Raw genomic sequence first — 24,593 nt, forward strand, 5'->3', positions numbered from 1 at the left:
GGAATCCACCCTGCATCTGACCCACCAGGGCCTCTCTCCCAGCCTCAAGCAACTCAAGCAATTGTTTTTCACACATTGCACAAGGGAGCAGGATAAATCCCACCATCGTATTCAATCACCTCTGCACAAACACCACGCAGGGTCTGAACTGCTTTGTCAGATCTGCCAGGCACCACCTGGGACTCGGGTGAGGCAGACCCTTCTCCAGGTGCTGGCTGTGCTGGGACCTCACCTGCTCGCTGTGGTCTGAGAACAGAGGTGAACTCCCACTGCCCAAAACATCATGGGAGTTCCTTGCTTGTCACCTACGGCCAGCACATACCTCAGCAACAAGCCTAACACAGCTTGTGCCAGACGTTTGGCAACTCCAAGATGCTTAAATATTTTACAACTAACTCAGCAGCACCAAAGGCAGGAGAGATCCAACCTTCCCAGTTAGTAGTCAGATGACACGCTGGCTGCTATATCTCTGGAAAACACAGGAGATCACAATCATTATCCACACTTATGAATAAAATATTCCTTTTATTTTAGTAAATCAACAAGGCTTATTTACACATAAAATAACTGTACATTGCAATTGAAAAACAGATTGTGCTCAAAATGGTTAAAGCAAGTCACACACAGTCTGTCAGGAACACAAACAACCTCAAACCTCCCAGCGCCTTCAGCTCCCATCCTCTCCCAGGAAATCAGCTCTTTTTGTTCTGAATGATTTTCTGCTGATTCTCAAGACATTCCTTCAGCTTGTCTTCAGTGAGCGTCAGCCTCTGTTCCAGGATAGCAACAGTCTGCAAAATAAAACGAAAGCTGCTGTTGAGCTGCTCACCAAGACAAGCTACGTACTGTAGTCTCAATGGTGTAATAAAATGCTAATTCACACGAGTATTTTGAGGCATTTCAGGGCTGTAACTCCACTTATCAGCATTTCAGCAGGGCAGAGCCCCACACAACTTCAGAGAGGAGCAGAAGCTGCCAGGCATGAAGCTTTCCTGCAGACAAAACTGATCACCTGTTCCAGCACTCAGTGCTTTCAAACTGGGCTCTGTGTTTCCTTTCATGGGCAGGTTCCGTCCTTCCATGTTCATGAGCCACCAGACACTGTTCTGCTAACGAGAGACAGAAGTCTGGAACAGTTTTGCCCAGTTTTAGCTTTGATATTGCCTCGCTGTTTCTGATTCTTTCCTCCTTTCCCTGAGTGCCATTGGTTTGATGCAATTAAAACACACAAAACTTGCTGGACAAGCATGATGACAAGCAAGAAAACCCTCCCAGCACAAGACAGTGCAAGAGGTGATGGAGTGGAACTGAAACCCAAAGTGGCAGCATCTACCCTCACCATAACGCCTGAATATTTTTGTGTAATCCAGTTACCCCACAAAGGAGTGTTACATCTCTCTCCTCAAGCTGAAGTCATCATGTACAGGATGCACAGGAAGGACATTTTAACCACGTGGCAATAAAAGCTTCTGCTGAAAACCTTTTATTGATCACTCCAAGGTAATCAAGGGACCTGGCTATGCACAACTGCTTTCAGCTTCCAAAGACACCAGAACAGCTGATAATAGGCGGTGATGATTTAATGCTTTAATATCCATAAACTTACCAGCAACAATCAATAGCTTCACATTTTGAGCATTTTTACTGCATAAATAACTTCCTGTGTTGAAAACAAAGGATGTTCGGATCCTTGGACTTTAATAAAGTAATTCAAATAAACTCGGACAACTGCTGTTTGTATAGAAGTTATACATAGAAAGCCTTTTAATAGCACATTTCGTAAGCACATCTCTAAGTGCCTGACAAAAGAAAGCAGGTCTCATTATCCCCATTTTACAGCTGGGGAAACGAAAGCACAAAGAGAGGAAATAGCTTGGCTAAGGCCACTTGAGACTAGGAAAAGTCTCCCATAAAACGATTCAGGGAATGAGACGAATGGGGGGCAGGGGGAGAAAGCAAGAAATAGTAAAAACAACACCAAGCACCATGGCAAAGCCATCTTGCAAGACTGTGTATCCACAATGTCAGAATATAATGCACCCTAGTTTTCCTTCTGTTCAAAGCTTATTTCTGCTTCACATGTGCCACTGACCTGCGACAAGGCAGAAGTGCTAACTCCTGCTGCCTAATGCAGCATTGCTGCAACTGTAGAAAGCTTCACCTGAAAGAAAAAACCCTGCACTGCTTAAATATTCCTGTGGGCTACAGCATTAGCTTCATTTAAGTTTTTTCCTCCTCTATTGCCACCCCTATGAGGCACAAAAACTGCAGCACACAGAGAAGCAGAAGAAAAGTTGTGGAGCCAGCAGGTGACGTCCCACGTGTCCTGGAGCCAGCAGGAGCCCTCCCGTCTATTCAAAGGAGAGAGGAGAGAGGGAGGATTTCATCTTTTTCTTATCCAGCCATGCTATTGCCTAGTGGCTGTCCTACAGAAGTCAGGAGTAAAGCTACTCAGGGCAGAACACAGCAGGCTGAATGTCTACCAGGGGTTTACAGCAAAGATCCTATCCTGCAAACAGCCAGACAGAGAATGAAAAGCAGTAGGGATCCTGGCTTTTCCATTTAAAAAAGAACTAGTAACTCAAGACTGTTCAAAAAAGGGTCTCTGTGTGTGTGTGAAACATTGCATCAAATTTCCTTTAGAAAGATAATCAACTGAACTAATGTCCTGGTCACACTGCCCTGTTAGAAGCAAAGCCCCAGATAACTTGTGGTTCCTATATCCCAAGATTTACTGCCACCACAATCCTGCCATTACACACAGCACTGTAAGACTAAGCGCAAGTAAAGCAGATTTCAGAAAGCGCTGGATTTGTGAAAAAGCTGTAAGGAAAATGTTTATTGGAATGGAAATTGCTTGTAAGTATAAGCAGAAAACTCATAGTGAGTATTTTTTGGAAACTAAAAGTGGAAAAGTAGCAGTCAGAAGCGAAATCCAGGAAGTCCAAAGTAGGAACTGATGACTACAGTCCATTTAGACTTGAGTGTATGATGCCCAAAATACACAGGGCATCTGACATCCTAGGAAGGTAAGGGAAAGCACAAATACTGCCCAGCTGCTCTTAGTGCTATATTGTAACTTAGACACAAAAGAAAAGCTCCTTTTATTAGCAGCTGACAGTTTTACAATATTTCCACGTTACTATTTATAAAGCAAGTCCTTGTCGGTAGGCAAATTAAATTGCGCCCATTCAACTCCTGTATGTTTTTGCTATTGCTTTTCAGAAGATAACGAACCAAAAATTAAGCTTGATTCAGCGAGGATTCACTGGAGCCAGGCTTGCACTGGAGCTGTTTCTCTGTGGCAGGATCTGGGCTTCCTGTTGTGTCAGAAGCACAGCACATGTCTCCATTACGCACCGGGGAGTAAATGCTGGATAATTTATTAAAGTCCTGGCTCAGATCAGCAGAAGGGTAACAGCTTAGGCTTAAATGAGAAGAAAAATCTTTTTCTTTTTTTTTTTTTTTTAAAAGGAGTATTTCTGACATTACAGTAATATCCTGAGCATCACTATGGACACCAGAACAGAATATGGAATTTTTCACACAAAAGAAAACTTACTTAAATCACTCCTACCAACGCTTCCTGCAACATTTGTCTTCATTCATCTTTGCAGACTTAGCCTAGAAAAAAACAGCTCTTCTCTTTGGAAACATTAAAAAGAAACTATGTAGAAGAAAGTAAGTTGCCTCCTATTTACTTTTTAAGTTCTAGGGAATATTCAGCTCCATCCTCCCCCAGGACACCTGAACTGAAGCACCTAATAGTCTTGATGACAAGCCCCCTATGCTATTTCTCCACGTTATTTTCACTCCCTCAACCCAAATAATAGCAATTTGTGACGCTGTTCCAAGATGCCTTCATCAATATATTTCCCTTAATCCCTGTTATACATTTCCCTGTCTGGTTAAGTAGCTGAGACAATTTAAGAACCTCTAGCCGCAAGGTCGAGGCTTTTGCAGTGGCCCTGGGGGGGCAATCTGTCCTGCCTCTTCTGAGGACTAGATAAGGGAACCAGGTGCTAACCGAATGCCAACAGAAACCAGTTCTACAACTGCCAAAGGAAACCTGAAAAGCCCAGGCCAGAGCAAGCAAGCAGGAGGCCATCAGCAACCCTCTGGAGTGGTGGTGGAAGCCCTGGCCGAGACACCCACCTAGACAAAAAGCTCCTCAGTACCTAAAGCAGTACTTAACCTGGAGCGGGGGCAAGGCAGGCAAGAGCACGGGAATACTGGAACAACGTTAGGCTCACCCTGCTAAGGGAGAACTCTGCAAACAAAAAGCTGCAGCTCCTGCCCTGCCAGCGTGTGGGTTTTCAGTGTGCCACTCACACTGGCTTTGACTGAGGTAGCACACACACCACCATGGGGGGTGTAACACGGCTCCAGTTGATCCGCAGTACCTGTGGGACGCCCGAAAAAAGATGTATTGATACAACGGTTACTCACATCAGGTAACAACAACTGGGCTGAGCCTACAATGGACAAGCCTGCACACCAACTGCAAAGCAGATGAGCTTTTAGCCATGTGCAGGCGAAGTATTACACCTGCACTCCTATTCCCATCATCATTTCATAACATATAATCCCTCTTTTCCATTATCTTGAAGGAGGCAGAAGTAGCTTCCTAGCTTTACTTAAGTAAAGAAGATTCTTAAAGGTTTGCTCCCCCATTTTTACTAAGCATATGTTAAAAAAGATTTTGCAGAGCACTAACATACCAAGTAGCCCAAGAAAAAACATTACTTCTACCTCTTCAGATTTCTCTTTCCAATCTGACATGTTAATTTATGAAGACAGCATTTTCTTTTCAATTTAACAAAAAACGCACCTGAAAAAATATACGCAAGAAATGCAGAAGTTTAGAAGTTTCTGTGCACTCAGATATCCTAGTCCACTGTGTTAGTACAGAGACTTAGGATGCCTTTCAAGAGCTACAGTGAAGACTACAGATGGCCCATGGATTTGCAGAATAAGACTTGTCAAGTTTGACCTCAAGCTGCACACTTAAGAGCTCTGCCCTCTGTAATGAACAACGCCAAGACTGGTTTGTTTTCAAAGAGCTAAATGCCCTGCTGTAACTTCTTATGATTTCCCCCCAAAATAGTAATTTCAGAACCCATGTCAGTCCCAAACATGGCCAAGAAGTACAGCAAGTAAACTGCATCACAAACATGCTGCCTTAGCATCCAAGGGTCTCTCAGCAAGTGCTAATGAGCGGGTTCAGAGGTACCTATGTACCTCTAGGGCACAAATTATGACACCTGGACCACAGATGGCTGCACAGCATTGAGGAGACCTGGTGGCGCTATACGGGAAAGCAAAAACAGCCTTGCAAGAAAGAAGTACAGCTGCCAACCTTCAGATGCACCAGTTAAAGCCAGTAATACGGACAAGACAAGGTCCTAGTTATTGTATGCAGATCACTAACATGGTACCTCCAACACCCACCAAATACAGCCCTGAGCATAAAAGCAGTCCTATGCAGGAAGAGGAATAAACAAATATCCAGGTAAATAAAACTTGGGAGCCCTTTCTCTAATGCAACATATGAAATAAACTACCACAGGAACAGTCTGCACTGAGGTAGCTCTACCTACCTTTCACAGGAAAAAGGTTAACTCCTTCCACCACCAGCAGTTCAAAATACCAAACGCCAGCTGCAAGATTAGAAGGCTCATGGGAGAATTCATGCAGCAAAAGCCACCGAGATTCAAGCATGAACCTGTCTGGTAAGAAGCAGCCTTTGCTCCTATCATACTAAGTTTTGCCCTGACTTGCTGTCAGCCTCCCTTCAGTCTGAGCAACTACACCTAGTGAAACTCAAAGCAGACCCCTGCTATTACTAAGCATGCTTAAAGCAAGCTAGGCTGCCCTCCTCCTGGGCAAATCGTACCTTAACACAGTTTTGAGACGGGACCTGACACAGCTACCGATGTTCAGTATGCTCTGAAGCACGTTCAGCTAAAGCTGGCAGTTCAGGCTCGCCAAGGACGTAAACCTCCCATCTCGCAGTATAACCAGGTACGAAGCCTTCGCAGTTATTAACACTATGCATACAAGGCTCTCTGCGTGTCAGGACTAGCCCTACTGTAGTGGTCAAAGCCTTAATCTCAGAGATCAAATACATAATTAGGTGGTTTGTGGTGTTTATTGGCTGTTTTTTTTTTTTAACGTGAAATGATTTCTAAGAGAAATGATAGCTCTTCAGCTGCTTAGACTAAAACAAGATCTGCTACCCCAGAGACATTTAAAGTAAGTTCTGTAGCTCCTCACCATCTCAACTGCTTTGAATGCAAACTCGAAGGTGAATTCTCACAAAACCTATTTGCATAGAATATTTCACACCAGGCTGGTTTATGGATAGCATATTGATTATTTCAGAATGAAGACGACAGCTCATCTAGTGTTTCAGTCTTCCCCTCAATCTTTCTTTAATACAGCATCATGAATTTTTCTGGGTTTACTTTGTAATACACTTCCAATTACACAAACTCTTGCATTTGTACTAGAAAACACTCGACCTCAGCGTGGCTAGGCAGGAAGTTATCGGTCAGTGCTGCTGCCCAGCTGCTGGTCAGGAATTCCTGCACGCCCCCTCAGTTTTTGCACATTCATCCAATGTCACTGTTAGGTCATAGGGATCAGGAATACATGACAACGCTTGCAGAAATCCAAATGCTAGCACTAACCCGGCCTCATCAGGATCCCTATGCAGAGCTCCAGATCCTAAACAGCCTCTATGTCTTGTTCTCCAGTGCACAGCATAAGAGCTCACAGTGCTACCAGCTCTCTTCAGCCAACAGACAGGTGCTACTCACAACACTTGAAAAGTAAAGTTGTTTTTTTTTTTTACATTTAGCAACCCAAAGCACTACAAGAAGGAAGTAGTTTTAAAAATCTGAAACCAGCATTTCCCAGCTAACCCCACCTTACTATTATTGGGAGGGCGGTGAGACACTGGCCCAGGGTGCCCAGGGCAGCTGTGGGTGCCCCATCCCTGGCAGCGCCCAAGGCCAGGCTGGACGGGGCTGGGAGCAGCCTGGGCTGGTGGGAGGTGTCCCTGTCCATGGCAGGGGTTGGAACTAGATGATCTTTAGGTCCCTTCTAACCCAAACCATTCTGTGATTATCAGCTGCCATCCCTCCAGTACGCTCCACTTTCTGTAAATGCTTGAATCACAGTTAACCAATCTTTAACTAAATTATAGGAGCAACTTTGGTCTACTGCATGAGTCTATTCATGCAGCAGACTCAGTACAGCAACGAGCGATCACTTGCAGTGCTCCTTGTGCTTTTTACAGCAGGAAAACCATACAAGAGTAGCTAAACATTCTAGAATTTTCTATTTTGCCAGACCAAGCAGCATGGTCAATACCAGTATCACAGTGATCAAAGGGACCCTGGAGGACAGAAAAGGATGTCCTTTGTATTAAATCAATCCCGGCCACAAAGATAAGCCACAGGCTCTGCCAGTTTCTTCCACACAGTGCGGGGACAAGGCACACAAACCATCTGTAACTCAGCCTTTCCATTTACAGCCCTCTTACTAAAAATGGTTCATCACTCATCTCTGCTGCTTCTGTCTTGACAGTTATCCGCCAAAGCTAAACTGATAGCACTTGCATCAGATCCTGAAGTTTCTGGAAGGAATAGATGCAGGCTTCTGCACAGGTAGGGGCAGCTTGCATGGTACAGAGCTCCTAGACCTCTGGGGCTAGACCAGCACACCAAAAGGAGGCAGGAGACTTCAAGTTTCATCACACAGTATGAAAACACAGCCAAGTTATGATGAACTACAACAAAATATCCAAGCACATACCATGACAGCAACTGCACAATATAGAGGTTAGAACCCCAAATGACTAGAGGCCTCCCCCAACCACAAAGACTTCAAAGACCTTCCATATCCTTCCCCTGACCTACCTCTGAAAGGATGCAAATCACTCTGCTGAATTCACCCAGCTGCTGGTACCCAGTGACTGAGTAACAATTTATATTTATCTTTAAGGTCTACTTAAGAAAACAATCCTCCCCATTGAAGGATAATAGAAGGTGAAGGTCCTGTGGACCTCTAGAAAGATGATCAGCTGAGAATCCAGCCTTTAGACAGTGTCCTGCTAATACAGCAGTATCCCTAGAAGTGAATTTAATTTAAACAGTCTTAGAAAAAATACGTATTTGCATCGAGACTTAAGAGATTTTGTAACAAGCATATTTTTGAAGTGAATTTTAGAAAAAAAGTAGCTCTAATATTAAACAGAGGACTGGCAACAACCATGGTACTTCATTTGGTTTTGAGTGAGAGACCAAAGCTACTGTATCTCCAAGACATGGCTTTGATTCATGAGAAATAGCCTTTACGTCCTTTAAATTAAGATTTAAAAGGCAAGCTTATCTGGCATTTCACAGATTTTTCAGATGGGAACATGTTTTTATTAGTGTTTTGGTTTTGAGGCCATTTATTTTGAAGTAAGAACAGCTTGCACTTTTTCCCCTGTGTGTTGGGTCCACCTGTAGCCAGTGGGTGTTCAGGGCTTGAGAGCAACACAGAAACCAAGTAATTTGTGTAAGGCAGAGGTAGCAGTGCTTATCACCCAAATGAGAAAAGAAGTTCTTCTTGACTTGTAACTACTTGAAGTCATAAAAGCATTTATTCTGCTAAACCAGTTGCTTAACTTACATTCAGTACCTCGCAGAAGAGAGGGGCCACATTAATTCCTCACCAACATAGGCTTTGGAGACCACATCTCAAAACAAAACAAAACAAAAAAAAAAAAAAAAAAAGACTAAAAAAATCTGCTTTTACTTGTTTTCTTTATAAGCATTGCACACACAAACATCTTCAGTTTTAATTAAGCAGCAACTCACTTGTGTCCAAATCTTTTTTTATGCTAAAGAACTTTATTTAAAAAATTCTTCTCCTCCCTCCCTCTGCAATCTTTTCTGGAGTGAAATAATCCTTTAATCTTACATGAGCTAGATTGTCCTTCAGTTCAGGCTTGGATTATTTTACATATTCATCAAGTCTTCTCCATTTCACTGTTGTGTTTTCTCCAAGCTTAACGCAAGATTAGTTTGGGGAAGTATATAAAGCTGTTTCCTGTGGGTGGATTATCGCAGCTATTTATGAATTTTTATGCTAACCTGATTCTGAACTCTTTGTTTGGAGCAGACATCTTCCTTCCCATATAAAACCAGCAGCTTTTGCCTCGGTGCCCACTGCCCACCAGTGCTACAGATTACCAGAGTGAACATGGCAGCTGCAGGTGTTTGGAGCGAGCACGAGAGTACACAAATTTTTGAAGATGTCATTGCAAATGCAGGTTTTCCAAGATGGTCACTCACAGATGATCGATCTTCTTTCAGAAATGCAGAAATTCAGCTGCTAGGGCAAAAATGCACTTGACCCAAGTAAACTCTTACTATGTGCTCCATTTTTGTTTCAGCCAAAACACACCTTTCTGTTCCAGGAAGTTATCCAAGAGATAAAATCACCTTGTTTAAGGGAAAACTTTAATATTCAGCCCACCTCTTTATATAGGCACTGAGATACTGAGATCCAGCCTTTGATAAAAAAAAATATAAATTGACAAACAATTTACATTTTCTTCCTTTTCACATCTCTGAAATGCCAGTAAAGAACAGGATTCTTCAACATGGAGACACTGACAAGATACTCTGCTGCAGGAAAGGTAGGAGCAAAACATCTGTATTATTTATTACTCTCACCTTCCTGATTCCTTTGCCAGATTTGAACTGCCTGCTTTCCTACAAAGGGGCACAAGGGCATCTAAGTAATCCAAAACTACTGGAAATGACTGGCTTATGTCTGGATCCCAACTTCACTCCATCCTTCAAGGCAGCAGCATTAAGCATGTGCTGCTCTTCTGAAAAAGGCAGTCAAACATTAACTTCTTTATTTGCACGTGAAGTATGGCCAAACACAAACCACGTTTAGAAAAATTATCTGAAGACCCTTGTCAGGTCACATTAGACCACTTTCTTAGAAGTAAAACAAAAACGTCCTGACAGAGTTCTGGTGAAGAAGAAAAGAGGAAGGTTTTATTCAAAGACCAGTTTAAAGAAAGTTGCCAACACTTTAAAGAATGAAATAACAGCACAAAGTCAACAACATAAAAATGAAGCTTTATAAATCTGAGAGGGCCATATCTATTTGCTAGAGCGGTTAATGCTAGATGTGGTACACAGCAGCCACTGGTTTCTTCCGACCCATCCTTCCCTAGTAAGCGCTGAAGTGCCGAACTGAAGGAGCAAGTCTGCTCAAGTGCATCCTGCTGCGCAGGGCACAACGCCTCAGCGCCTCTACTTGTGGTTGGTGCCTAGCAGGAAGAGACCTCTTAATGGAATAAACACAATCCTGCTGTCTCTAAGTACATGACACCCCACTTCATCTGGAAATCTACTGTCAACAGAGGGAAGATACTGGTAATTGGTGAGCGGCAGACAATGCATCTTCAAGCGTGCGGCTCCGAACAAAGCTGTGCACTGGCAAGAGATGACACACTTCAGCTGATGTCTTCCCATTAAATCTTCCAGCAGAAATTTAATGCATTTTCTCTCCTTTCCACTTTCACATCATACTAGGTTTAGCATGATAAACCTTGAAAGGATAGCTATGCAAAAAATACTAGGAAAATAAATCAGGTTTGTTATTTGCATGATTTCCTGAAGTAGTTTATCATAACTTTAAGTTTCCCTTACTGGTACATTACATCATGTTAACAGTGCTGGAAACTATGACAAAAAGAGCACAGGAACTCAAGGTACCACATCAGAAATATAACCAAGCTCCCATACAAACTTTAAATTCCTGAAAAACCTACGAATGTCTCTATCAAATAGAGGGTTTCTGGAAATATCGCAGGCACTTTGTCCTCTTCCTTTAACCCATATGGCCCTGCTTATGCCATGGGAGTTCTCTTTTAAACAAACAGCACTCAGGAATTATGAACTAATGATTTATAACAGCGTACCTGCAGCATCCTCAGCCCTCCTCCAAGAAAGGAAAAATACTGACATCTATTAGGTGTCTATTAGGTGACATCTATTATTTATGAAAGCTTTTTGTTCCATTTTCAAAGCAGCAGTGGTGTCCCCCTTCGAGAAAAAGAAGTCAGCAGGCCCAAATCTGCCATATAAACCACACAATGTTGGTTTGAACCTGCTGCTAGGGAGCAGCACCCAGTTGTACCTTGGCAGAAATGGCTAGGAAAGACAACCATCACACCACCACCTGCTGCTGGTTTCCATTTCATTTGGATCTCTGCTAGCCATCTGCACGCTATGGCTCTTCCCAGTCACTAACTGCACAAAAGAGGGATAACAGGGGCTTTCAAGGTACCACATCAGAAATATAACCAAGCTCCCATGGAGCTAACGAACTATAAATTCCTGAAAAACCTACAAATCTCTCTATCAAACAGAGGGTTTCTGGAAATATCACAGGCACCCTGTCCTCTTCCTTTAACTCATATGGCCCTGCTTATGCTATGGGCAGCCAGAGCTGCATTCCCTTCTCTGTTACACACCATCAGCATTGGAAAAACCAAAGTTTAGCTATGCAAGCAGACGCCCTCCAGAGTTACCTTCCACAGCTCTGTCTCGCTACCTGCCAGCATCCCTCCTCTTTGAGGAACCTCCTCCCTTACTCTAGGAATGAGGGCTTCTTCCAGGCTCATTTGCTTAAGTTTGTTTGGTGTTGGTTTGTTTCGCTGTTAAATATAAAAACCTTGGCATGAAAATGAAGAATTATGAAACCATTTCAACGGTGCGTCAGAAACATCTACTTGTACAAATGCATTAAGATGGTGTTAATACAAAATACAACATACAAAGATTAGAACCAATGGGAAATTAAGTACTTCAAGGATGGCAAAAAAAAAGCTACAAAAAAGGTAAGAGGCTGCTGAATGCAGAGTTACTCAAGGCAGATTTTTCGTTTTTTACTATTTCAGGCCTATTTCCAATTTTATCCTATAACCTACTAATTTATTCCTCCCCCACTGATCTCAATTTCTCTTTCTGCTAGGTTTAAAACAACATTTGGAATTTTCTACAGTTACATCTTCAAGACATGTTTGCATTGCTTATATCTAGTTTAAATCCCACACATACTGTTTACTGCAATATTTGCCTTCTCTAAACACCTATGAGGTTGAAAAAGAGACATTACACATTCATCATCAGAAGTGTGGATCTGATTTATGTAATGAAAGATAACGATCACATTCCAAACTTACTAGGGAGAGGTAAAAAGGGTAAGAAAGTATTTTGTGTATACACTGGGTTGCATTTTACTCACAAGCATGAGGGCCCAATGTCATACAAGATTTTTTCCTCCCCCCTCCAGCATTCAGCTTTTTAGAGATCACAGGAAAAGTGCTTTTTTGCATTTCTGCCAAATTAACTTAAATACCTTTTGGTTTTCACCCTACACTATTTCAGACTGTCTGTAGTCCTGGAATGTTTTTTAATCCTTCAGTCAGCCCTACTTCAATCCCCCAATGGGCCCTCCAACCCATCATCTCACACTTTTTGACAAGTACTTCTTCTCAAGAGCAGAGAGCTAACTCAGACTAGTTATTAGTACGTTCAATATCGAGTGTTCAAGACCTGCTTGTTCTGCCTCAGAAACAACACTCAAACTCACAGAAAAACACTCCCACACAGATTTTTCCATCCTACGACCACAGTCTCATCTACAGGAGATTACCAATGTTTACTATCCCATGCTTTCTCCCTGCTTCTCACATACCTCAAAAATACACAATGAAATTCAGCCCTAGACAATAATCAGATGGTATTTCTTCACAGGAAGAATGAGAAGTTATTTAAACAAAAAACAGCTCTATCCCCACATTCTTAGTAAGTAAACACATACTGTGATGATCACCATTAATGGCTGGTACTGTTCAAGCATTGCTTAGTGACTCTGAGGAAGAACTGCATGTTAACACTTCAGCAAGGGATTAGCTGTCTGCTAGCTGTGGGTGAAAAGCATGTTTCAGAGATGAGGCACAGAAGGGCCCAGACTTGTTGATGGGAGGAGAACACTGCAGAAATTGGACTGTGTAGGTGAACGCTGGGTGGGGGAGAGGAGCGGGATCTGAACAGAATTTACCTGGGAGAGAGGAGACAGAGATTATTCACCAAAAGAGAGTCCTACTGCCAACCACTCCTTTAGGCATCACCTTAGATAACTCTTGGCTAATAGGACAGGGTACCAGAGCTAGCTCAAGTAGCACTCTGCTACACTGCAGCATAAAAGGAATTTGGGGAAAAGCAAGACGCAACCTGGAAGTCAATGTGAGGGAACTGACAGAGAAGCTGACAAGGATGAAGACAGATTCATTAAAAAAGCTAAAAGGCAGAGGTTTTGAACTAGTCACACTCATTCTATGAAACTACTGCAAAACATTCCCAATTCTCCCAGCCAGAGGTTCCCCTTTTATTACAAAATTAAACAGCAAACCATACCTGAGTCAGAACATCCAACTGTCCCATAATATGCTCCAAGGTAGTTGCAAGACTGCTCTCCTCCTCTTGCTGCTCGTGGTTCCTACCAGAATCCTGCATTTTTGTTTTCTTAAGATGAATACCACAATCCATTTCTGATTGCTAGAAAAATGATCAGACATAATCTGTTATTGAGATGCAAACAACTGGAGAAGGATTTCTGTTTCACGGAGGGTAAACAGTGAAGAACAGTTTATGTTGGGACATGCTATTAAAAGCAGGCAAAGGAGAAAAGGAATTGGTCTTGCCACAGCTGGAAAAGGAAAAGTTGCTACAGAACTTCTCTGCCTTCCCCAGGTGGAGGGTTTTTTCCTGGGTTCTTTGTGTGTGTTTTTGTTTGTTTTTAAATCTCCATCAGGAAAGGCAAACCTTAGATAACAATCTTGAAGCAATCCTGCAAGGTTAAAGTCTCATATGTGCAAAGAGCTCTGGCATGTTCATGTGGTACACAGGCATAGACTGTACAGGTAAACGAAGACTTACTGGAGCCACACAGAATCACTACATCCAAATTATAAGAATTAAGTAAGCTTCACAGAGGAGTCCAATTACTTCAACAGTAAAGTAAAAGCCTCTCTCCGTGTTTGGTAGTTGTAAGAAGGATGCTGTACCGCAGTTAAATTCAGCAGAAGCAAGATGTTCCAAGATGCATTAAAACAGGCAGCTTTGATTTAGTAATTTTAATTTTGTTTGTATCTTGAACTGGTTTTCCCTCCTCAATGAGGTTAAGACCAAGTTTACTTTGAAGCTTCAATTTCAACCGTTTTAGTTACGCAAGCTCAAGTATTTAATTCTGAATAAATTAAGTGTTAAAAGCACAAATAGATCTCTACTAGAGAACTTATTTTTCTTTCCTTTTCTTTCAAACTGTTATCTTTATCTTTCTTCTAGAACAAACACTATTTGCATTATTTACTTGCATTACCACCAGAGGTAGTTCAGAGAAGTTTATGTAACTAAACAAGGTAGCCAACAGATTGAGCAATTGCAGATTTAAATTTCTCAACTTATGCTAACAGACAAGATTTGAATCTAAAGCTAAGATCACAGCACTCAAAACATGGTTCTCCATGGCCTGGTGCAGCTCCATCCCATGCACTTACTGCTCACATATATGACTGAAGTTTGGAAGTCAACAAAGCAGCAAGGAATTCTGACAGACTGAAAAATGGTCTCTAGAAGTTCTCCCACATGTGCTTTTTCTATGCAAGAAATGAAGAGTTGCTTCCATCTCCTCTCTCATATGCACTACTACAAATGCATTTCTCATCAGCACTGTACCGCTTTACCTGCTCACCTCTACATTTGATGCCAGCTGTATGCAGATCTGCAACTAAGCTGCAACAAGACCTTTGACCAGCTCAGAATTTTAAACACAAAACTGTTTAGTGGGTTATGAAGATACATACACAGACATGTATGTGCATACACACACAACAAAGATATGTATTTTAAAAATAAATACATATAAAAAACCTTGTGCTGCTGGGAGTCACTGATTCAGGCCACAGAAAGGCTCCCAAGGCTGAGGTCCAGCTCACCAGTTACACAAAATAAGCACTAAACAGTGCGAGGAACAGAAATGTGACTACACAGGGAAGCTGGAGGTGGAGCAAGGAAGAGAAAACCAAAAAGAGGCCACAGCAGTAGTAGGCTCTGACAGGCAAATGGCTTGCTGCTGTCCACCGACTCCTAGTATGGGCCAGCTGCACCTCCAGATCCTGCCAACCAAACCACCCTCACACAGCTACGCATCACAAGACCAGTTTCACACAAGGAGCAGGAAAGGATACACTTAACTGCTCCACAGGGATCGCTGTGCTACGCCACAGGCTTGGGATGGAGGTGGCTATCAGGGGGTAGCAGCCACACCAGCCTCTGCTAATTTGCTTCCTCCCACTTACTTGGATAATTTGGATTATCTGCAGGCCCTGGGCCAACACAGCCCACAGTCCAGGTCACATTGCACAGACACGGCATGGGAGCCACACTCAAAACTACTCCTGTGCAGCCTGAAAGCCACATGTTGTTCACTGATACATTGATTTAATTAACTAAAATATGTTCTTGCAGAGATGAGATAAAGCCAGCCTTACAAAGCTGCTATTTGCTGTTTAAATTTAAAAGTAAAAACAACAACCCCCAAACACTGCTTTTCAATGGATAGTTAGCATTAAAAAGCATGTTTTCTCGTTATTTTAAGGCTGACTATTCTATTTTGATGATGTAACTTTAGGCCAGTCAATCATGGCACAGCAGAAATTTGAGTGAGCTAACACTGCATACAACCTGCACTTAAAAACCCCAAATGATGATGAGCTATCTACTTCAAAACCCATTAGAACAAGCTGACTCACAGAAGCAGAAAAATGACTGTACCAACATATTTTCTCCCTCTATCTTTATAGCATATGTCAGACAGCTTTTCATAAAAAGCTGCTGGGTTGAACTCAGAGTTGATATTATCTTTGCTCCAGTCCACAAAGTTTAAGAGTCTGGCATATTCGCAAGGATAATACTGCAGAGATGTTCCCACACCCGATGCTTTAGGGGTCAGGTGATTCCTCATCATGTCAAGTTGAAGCCTGGGGCAGCAGCAGCTGTTTGTCACAGATGCTACATTCTGCTGATCAGCTCACAGGCTATGTACCACCTCCACAAGCAGTCAAGCAAGCCACCTCCACAAAGCCCATGTGGGTTCCTGAAGGCACTCTGAATGGTGGCGACACCCCCAAGAACAGAAGTATATCTACTTATAAAAATAGAAGCATGACAATATGGCATACTGTCCCATTTCAAACACCACAGCTGCCTGAAAGGTTCATTACAGCCCATCATCATCAAGAAGACAACCTGTAGCTACAGCCTTCAGCAATGAAGTTCTGGGTTAGTTGATCTACCTAAATGAGGGGCACATCCAGCCAGCAAATAAAAAAACCTATGTCGATGTGTCACGGAGTATGACTTCCAAAAGGGAGGCTTTCAAACTGACCAAGGTCTTTGAATATTCAGTTCTAGGAACAAGCACATCCTACCTAACCTACCCTGTCAGAGCAGGTGCAAAAACCAAGTACCCAACACGCACATCTACAGACAGCACTGAACTGCTGCCCACAATCAGGCACAAAAACCGAAGTCGGTTTGCTCTGGCTTCCTACTCATCCCACCCACTCTGACAGCATCAAGGTGCAGTCTGAAGTCCGGGACCTGTCCAAGCAGGCTTCTCAAAAAGGAGCCCTGCATACAGCATTCAACAAGGCTTAAGCCTGGATTTGTCCCACACAGGCATGTCCAGGGCAAGGGGTAGCTCACTGAAATGCTGCACACTCTCAGCTGGACACACAGGGTAACGCTGCAGGCCGTAAGCACGGCCCATCAAGTACAGAACAGCAGAAGGACAACAGCAAAGGCTCGGCTGATGGCCAACTCAGCCAAGGCAAACACCACACTAGCGCATCTCAAAGGCACAGCACTTTTCACAGGTTTAAACAGAGCATTTGCATTCACCTGGATCAGATTCACTAGCCTAACTTCAGCTCACTTTTTTCTGAAGAGGCTGAGGAATCCAAGTAGGTAACTTGTATTGGCACTACCCAAAGCATATCCCGCTGCTACTAGCTAACAGAAGCCTTCTGAACACGGTAATACCATGGCCTTCCCACCACGGCATCAAGGAGAAAGGCAGGGGTTGGGGTTTGTTGTTGTTGTTTGTTTGTTTGTTTTTAATACTTTCAGGTTTTTCATGCCAGAGTCTCCAATTTCTACAGTCAAGGAACGCGTTGATTGCTAAGAAAACACAGCCAGGATTTCACAGGGCAGATGCTGGGGTAGTTTGTAAGTATCCTAAATCCAAATGGACACCCAGAATTTTGTTTGACATTAATTTTTAGAAAGCTGCCAAACATCCCAATGAGCTCAAACATACCCATCTTCATTAAAAAAAAACTGGAAAGAGACTGCTCAGAGGGACAGGTCGTCTGCCAAAGCACACACCTGGGCTTCTGCCACAGCTCAAACCCAGCAGGGACACGCTGAAGCTGTGTTACAGAAGCAACCAGGCTTCATCTACCGCATCATTCGTGCAACTGCCAGATTTGACAGTGGTAAGCATCACTGTGGGGTCCTTCAGGGGAAGATTTGCCCTTTACATTTTAACAAGAGGGAAATGCTTGGGAACTTTCCCTTAACAGCCACACTACAATTTGTACTTACTGCTACCTTAATGGCCAGTAGATTTGAAAGGAAGCGTGCACCTAAGTGAGGAAGAACTGAACTGTCCCTAGACTGAAACCTTTTCAAATTTTGTAAAAGAGGATTAAAGTCAGCCACAGCTACTGTCCATAAGAATGAACAAGAGAACCTTCACAGACCAAACTACAGCCACCCTTCTCCTAATAGCAACCTGTATCATGTGGTGAGCCAGTCACTAGTGATTTAAATTCTAATAGATTTAAAAAAACACTGCAAAAATATAGTCCTGAAATACACACTGGCTTTTTGTCAGTCTCAGCACTGATGAGCATCATGATTACAGAGAGACACCTGTACTCCTGTCTGACTCACCTGCAAGGTAAAATGCTAGCTGAATCCTGGGGACAGGCATCAGAAACAATGACAGTATTGCAGAGGTATTATTTATTTTAGTCAAAGTTCAAGTGCACAATTTATTTGGCAAAACCGAATAAATGTATTTGCCATTAAATATCTTATTACAACATCTGCGTATTAAGCACTTCGTGCTATAGCAAGAAGCAGCTGAACATTAAAGGAAGAATAGATGAGCAGTTTCAGAATACAATACAGCTCTCAGTGACAAAGGGAAAACAGAAGTGATTTATTTATAGCAACCACTTAAAGACAGCGCAGTGCAACTACTTGGGGGAAGGGGAAAATTAAACAGCCTTCGTTCCAGAGGTCTCTTACAGAGCCTCATACAAAAATTTTTCTGGCTAAGCAGCATACTTGCCAGCTAACAGTGCTAATCGGGGGTGAGGGGGGCAAATATTAACTACACAACACATGCACATCTGTAGTAAAACTGCAAGGGATAAAAAAAAAAAAAGCCATTTTGCTTTCTAAATGGTGATACTTAGAAGATATATTGACAGGATAACCACCTACCTGAATTTCACACCTACTAATAAAAAGTAGGATTCTTATAATTCAATGCAGAGGAAATATTTATTTTCCCTTCTCTTCACCTCTCTCCACTGGAAGAGAAGAACTGAGCGGTGAGAGGGGGGCAGGTTCAGGTCTACTGTTAAGTCCCTTTAAACCAATTTCCACAGTATATCTACTCTTTAGGGTTTGTTTGGGTTTGGGTTTTTTTTAGAAAGAATATGATATTATCAAGAATAAATTTTCAAGTATCTAGAAAGATGGCATGCCCTTTAAGCAACACACACTTCTAATGTCTTCAATTCCATACAGACATCCAATTTCTAATTCACAAAGTGCAATTAAATTCACTGCCTGAGCTGAAAAAAAATCCCCTAGAAACAACAGAGGAGCAGAAATCTCCCAGAGGTGGCATACACTGTTTATCTGGACCCCAATTCTACTAATCCAAATGAGAGAGAAATATCATTAAAAGTCTTCTATTTCAAGGAGTCATTTTCACCACAGGTAAAGTGGTATTTTAAATGTGTTCCCAGAGAGCAACAGTGACATCCAGTGGAAGCATATTAGTTTCAAGGTAAGCTCCACAGAAGGTCAGATGGAGTACACCATGCTAGACTGGAGGACTCATTAAAAACTGAGAGGTAACCTCATTTCTCCCTGCTACACACAAAATTTCATTGACTGAACACAGCTCTCCAAGGACAAGCACATTTCTCTGACTGGAAAAGCATCCCCTCTTCAAGGTAGCACTTCTGGAGCAATCAATGTTCTTTTAAGACTTGCGTTACTCTACATCTACTGTCCAAACCAGCATAGTGCAACAACTAGAAATAGGATACAAGTTAAATTAGCTTTGTGAAACAATTTATAGAACCATTCATCCCTGCTCACCTCTTATTTCAGGATTTAAGTTGCAATAATGGACAGGTATTGGGGGTGGGGGGGTGGGGTGTGGAGAAGAGAGGTGAAAAGAATGTTACTTCCCTTTTATCTTTGCTTCACACGGAAAGGTAAGTTGGGTTAGATACGCAAGAGGCCAGAAATTACTTAGATAGGACCCTTCTCCCTATTGGTGCTACTACAAATACCAAGTTAAAACATTAAAACTTGGCACCCATAACAGCCGTATTTTGCCATAAGCCAGTAAATATTAAGTCTGCGATAACCCCAAGAAGAAATTGAGTGAATAGGTATATCTCAAACCCCTTTAAATCCTCAGGCACTCCTGTGCCAAAGCCTAAGTGAACACCTGGCAGAGGTGGGCGGATGGACTAAGGTTTGTGTATTTTAAGCGAAGCAGCATCATACCATCCCGCTCTGCTGACCAAACTGCCAAGAAGCAAAGAAACAGGGGTAACAGCTAACAGCCAGCTACAGTACTCAAACATGCATGAAACCAGCCTGTCTAGACACAGAAGGCTGCACTTGGACTGACATTTGTATGTGCTTACAGAAATACTAACATCTTACCGCCGCAAGTGACACTTTGGCAACCTGGCCAAGAGCAGGTCCTCACCCTGCTCCTGCCTGCCTGCCAGCAAGGAAAAGCTGTTCCTCTCCTCTCCTGTGTTTCAGTGACCTTGCTCTTTGGTTCACTGTCTGTTGGTCCACTTCACTTACCTCTACATTCTGTGTCACTTCTAAACCGGGACAGACATTAGTATCATGGCTTTCAAGGTAACTTCACGTGACAAGTATCTATGCAGACTGCTAAAAGCATCCATGCTACATGCTGTCCATGCTCTTCAGCTGGTTTATGCTGAGCATCATGGCATCAATTGGTTGTGTGCCAGCTGAGATCAGGCTCACTGTTTTTTGTGCTACGTCATCTTTGTGTTATACAAAACATTGAAGGAAAGTAGATCCTCTGCACAGATTCCCAAGGACGAGCATATCTGGCACCGGAAGAAATAGAAGTCACAGTTCCTGATAACCTCTGGCAAAGGGGATTGCCACAACCCAAAACAAGCAAGGAATATAACTCTACACAAAGCTAGGGTTTCCAAATGATTAGTAATTAATTCAATACTACATTGATTCACAGTCTTACTAAGGGAAAATGATAGAACAAGACAGAACAACTACCTTCAGTAGTCCCCTCCTTTCCAATTCAAGTTACATTTTAAATACCTAGGAAGCCCTCTACAAACATTGAGGAAGAACGTGAAAGTTTTGCTTGTATTACATTTCCAAAAGCACAAACAGCATTGCTGTGATGAGTGAAAATCAGAAACAGTAATGCCAGACATTGAAAGCCCAGTGAAAGAGCGCACAGACAAGACAGACAAGTAGAACGTAATGACTACCAGCAGTTTAAAACATAAAGCAGGTCTGTATTACTTGAGAAGGAAAAGCTAAGGGTAGTCTTCAACATCTTAATTTGTTTTTTCCTACTTTGCTTAAGCATTTTACCTCTCTTAACCAAATTCTCCCCTCCTATCATTCCTACTGTTTTGTTAGGAGATATGATGAGGTCTTCCAGAATTTAGTATGGAATAAACAAGCATTGTTGTACGGGTGATGCTCAGCTGGCTATCCTAACACTGGCTCCTGGAGACCACCAAAAATCTCAAAGGAACAGTTCTGTGTGGAAACAAAACATGAGAACCATTGGTAAAAAATTTCACCAAGAATTAACTACTGTTCCCTGGCCCCATTTAAGATCGCTCTTGGGAAAAGCTTCCAAGAAAGAGCAGCCAAACACCAAGAGAAGTGTTTATCCTCAGCCTTGGGTTATCCAGCTACAGGTTTTTACACCAAATGCAACAGTCTCCAAGGCAAGAAGCAAAACAGACTGATCTCCTGAAGTGTGAACAGCTTCCAGCTCATTTTCTTCATCAGAATAATTTGCCTCTTTCTAATGAAATTGGTATGTATATGCTGCGTTACATACATATCATTTGCCTGTCCGTGTATGTTACGTATAAATAATGCATGCTATGTATACATACACATATGTAAAGATATGCAGACAAACATTATAACATGCTCATTTGTTATTACTCTTGAAGTTTGAATTTCAGCAGAAAAATTTGAGATCTTAGAAACTATTCAAGCTTGAGCTATCTTTTTCCGTCTCAAAGCTGACACAGAATACCAGCTTGGAAAAAAATATAAATCTTGCCTCCATCTCTCCTCTTTGAATTATGACTCAAGCATTAACACAAGCCACATACAGCAGCAACCTAAGTGGGTGAATTTACATTAATTAGTCTGAGTGCTGAACTTAAAAGGCAATTTTTATTCTGACCAATAATGACTTGTCAGGACTTGCCTTATTGTTCCAGAGCCTTAAAGAACAAATCCATTTGCTGTAAGATGACAGAAATTAAAAGCTGATCCTCTTACTTCTGCAAAAAATCTTGTCAAACCAGAATATAAGGGAAAACAGTTGTAGCAGCACAGCTGCTCCCATCCACTAACAGACAAGGCTGTTGGAGGTTGTTGCAGTCATTTTTAGTCTCTTGGAAAGCCAAGCTGAGGGTGCCTATAACCCTGCCTCTTCCTCTCTCTTAGGTCCTTCATCAAAATCATAAAATTCTGATAAACAGCCTGCAACAATGGTAGGAAAATGTTAATGCACAAAATCAGAAGACATAAGCTTTCATTTGTCTGTCATGCACACCCTTCTCCTTACATCAACCAGATCAAGAGAAAAGCAAACCCAAAAGTTTTAGGGGAAAGAGCAGCAACATATGGGCAAAACCCATTAGCTCGTGAAAAATTCAGTTTCACATAGCAACAACCAGAAAAAGTTGAAATAGAGTATTAGAGGGCTAGCCATTAACAGAGGCTTCCCAGAGTATCTTCCAGAAAGAAGCTCTGCTGTTAGCTGCTTGCAAGGTAGATACTCATTCAGTTGAGTGAGAGAAAACCATGTTTTTTTCCTCTGCCAGTCAAATAAAGATGCAAAAAAATAAGTGACACCAGCAGTGAGGCTCCACAAGGAGCCCAGTTAACCAATACATCTATCCCATTCCACTAAGATGAACTCCGGCATCCTGTATGAAGAAACCTGGTACTGTTGCTACACTGTATTCTCCAGTGAATTAAAGCCAGGCTCTAGAACTCAGTTGGATCAGCCTTTCAAATGATGAAACTGAGGGGTTGCCCCACTGAGGGCTACCCACAAAACAGATGATGCAACCCTGATGCCTTCCTGCCCGATGTTCTGGACTGGAACCAGGTTATCTGTACCAGAGTGAAGGAGTTAAGATAGGCCTGTAAACACACAACGTAAGGCCAAGTTTCTATCTCTTTTGCTAACAAGAACATGCGTTTATAAATGAATGGGCAGCATGCCCTTTCTGGCCCTCATTAGCCATAGTTCCTACTAACCATACTACCACAATGGGAAAAATTACGATTTTCCCAAAGTCTGAGGATGCTGAACCAGGGAGAAAGAGATGTAGCAAACATTCTCCACTAGCCAAGCTGGCTCACCATGGCAGCTCCCTTAGTCAATTAAGTGTCTGATACCTGTTGAGGGTTAGAGTTCATCCCACTCTAAATCTCTGGTTTCCAGAAAGAAGAATGTAAGACACCACAGGAGCACGCTTCTTGCACAGAAAGAACTACTAGCTGCTCTTGCTAAAAGGAGGATGCAAGTGATCAAAGAAAATGACATCCTTCTGGCTCTCCGCAGGTTTACAAGCACAGCCTCTTCAGCTGCAGGCCAAAACAGAGACCCAACTTTGTCCACACCCCACAGGAGGGAGAGGAAAGTAGAAGCCTTTTCCTCTGTTCCTGTTGAACCTCTGTCTCCTTACAAATCACAATTACAAGATCACGTGTTGCAATAGGCTTACATGAGCAGGCTTCCTCCAATGAACAAAAAGTGACGGTTAGGCAGCTATGGGTAACCATCTGCAGCAGCACTGCTTGTGAAGGATGGGGGGAAGAGCTCCTGAGCGTCCTGTGATCAGTCACAGTAAGTCTCCTACCGATCCCTATAAAGCTTCTGCTTGGACAGCCAAGCAGGGTAGAGAGCAGTGGAAACATCCTGAGCACTCATCACACTGTTGTTCTTTTAAGTAAATAATCTACCTACTTATTCCAAGAGGAAGACAATCAAGTACCACGCTAGCTTCCTGGAGTGGGAACGCATCCTCAGAAAAACAAGGTGACAAGCAGATCAGAAAAAAATAATCATTTTGCAGACCACAATTATCCTGAAGGCTGGATCCCCTGCTGTTGAATACAGGATTCCTCCCTTACAACAAACACTTAAAAATAAATAAATAGAAGGGGGTGGAGGAGGTGCAAATGACAACACACATCTACATCCAATTGCAAAAAGTTGCAGCTCTGTGCAATGAAACTGCTTCCCAGGAGGGGATTTCACAGCAAGTACAAAAAAAGAAAGGAAAAAAACACCCATATAGAAGTATTCATAAGTATTAGCAATTGCCAAAATTAGAGATAGTTACCAATTTGGAAGCTAAAAGGTCAAAAAAAGAAAACGCACATCTGGCCTATGAGTAACTCCAGAGGAATTTATTTACACAAGGAATGAGTGGCTGACAGAATGAACTGCTGCAGTCAGCACAGAGACCAGGGGCTGAGCACAGGAGGCACCCAAGGTCACCAAACACAACACAGAACCAGCAAAGGAGAGAGGTGGGTGGAGGCAGCTGGGGACATTCAGTTATTGGCCTCAGACAACTTTATGATCGGATCACATTTTTTGGAATTAGTCTCCAATCTTATTCAACAGAACTGTTTTGGAAAAATTGCCACTGAGGAAGCAAGCATAGTCCAATGGCTGGAGAAAATTTTAAACCCAGCAGTGCAGAAAGAGGCCTAAGTGCCTGTCAACTGAAAGATGCATTTGAAGGGTCACAGGCCTCTTACTTAAGTCTTTTCTGCTAAAGTGCTGCTCTTCCCAAGCTTCACTTTGTGAAGTCTGCTATGCCATTAGCTTTCACATTTGTT

At 42.5% G+C, this 24,593-nt stretch overlaps 1 protein-coding gene across 3 annotated transcripts in view; it reads right to left on the reverse strand.

The window, feature by feature from the left end:
- Positions 1-505: 505 nt before the first annotated feature.
- Positions 506-24,593, reverse strand: part of POC1A (POC1 centriolar protein A) — a 59,581-nt gene continuing 35,493 nt past the window's right edge. For 2 of the 3 annotated variants that reach the window (XM_080386314.1, XM_080386316.1), the window contains exons 10-11: positions 13,500-13,640; positions 798-13,143 (exon numbers count right to left, since the gene is read on the reverse strand). In XM_080386314.1, coding sequence (XP_080242440.1) covers positions 13,027-13,143; positions 13,500-13,640 — 258 coding nt within the window. In that variant the 3' untranslated portion in view covers positions 798-13,026. The other variant, XM_080386315.1, reaches the window with a different exon arrangement.

The sequence above is a fragment of the Falco punctatus genome (assembly GCF_963210335.1).
Source record: "Falco punctatus genome assembly, chromosome: 4".
NCBI lineage: Eukaryota > Metazoa > Chordata > Aves > Falconiformes > Falconidae > Falco > Falco punctatus.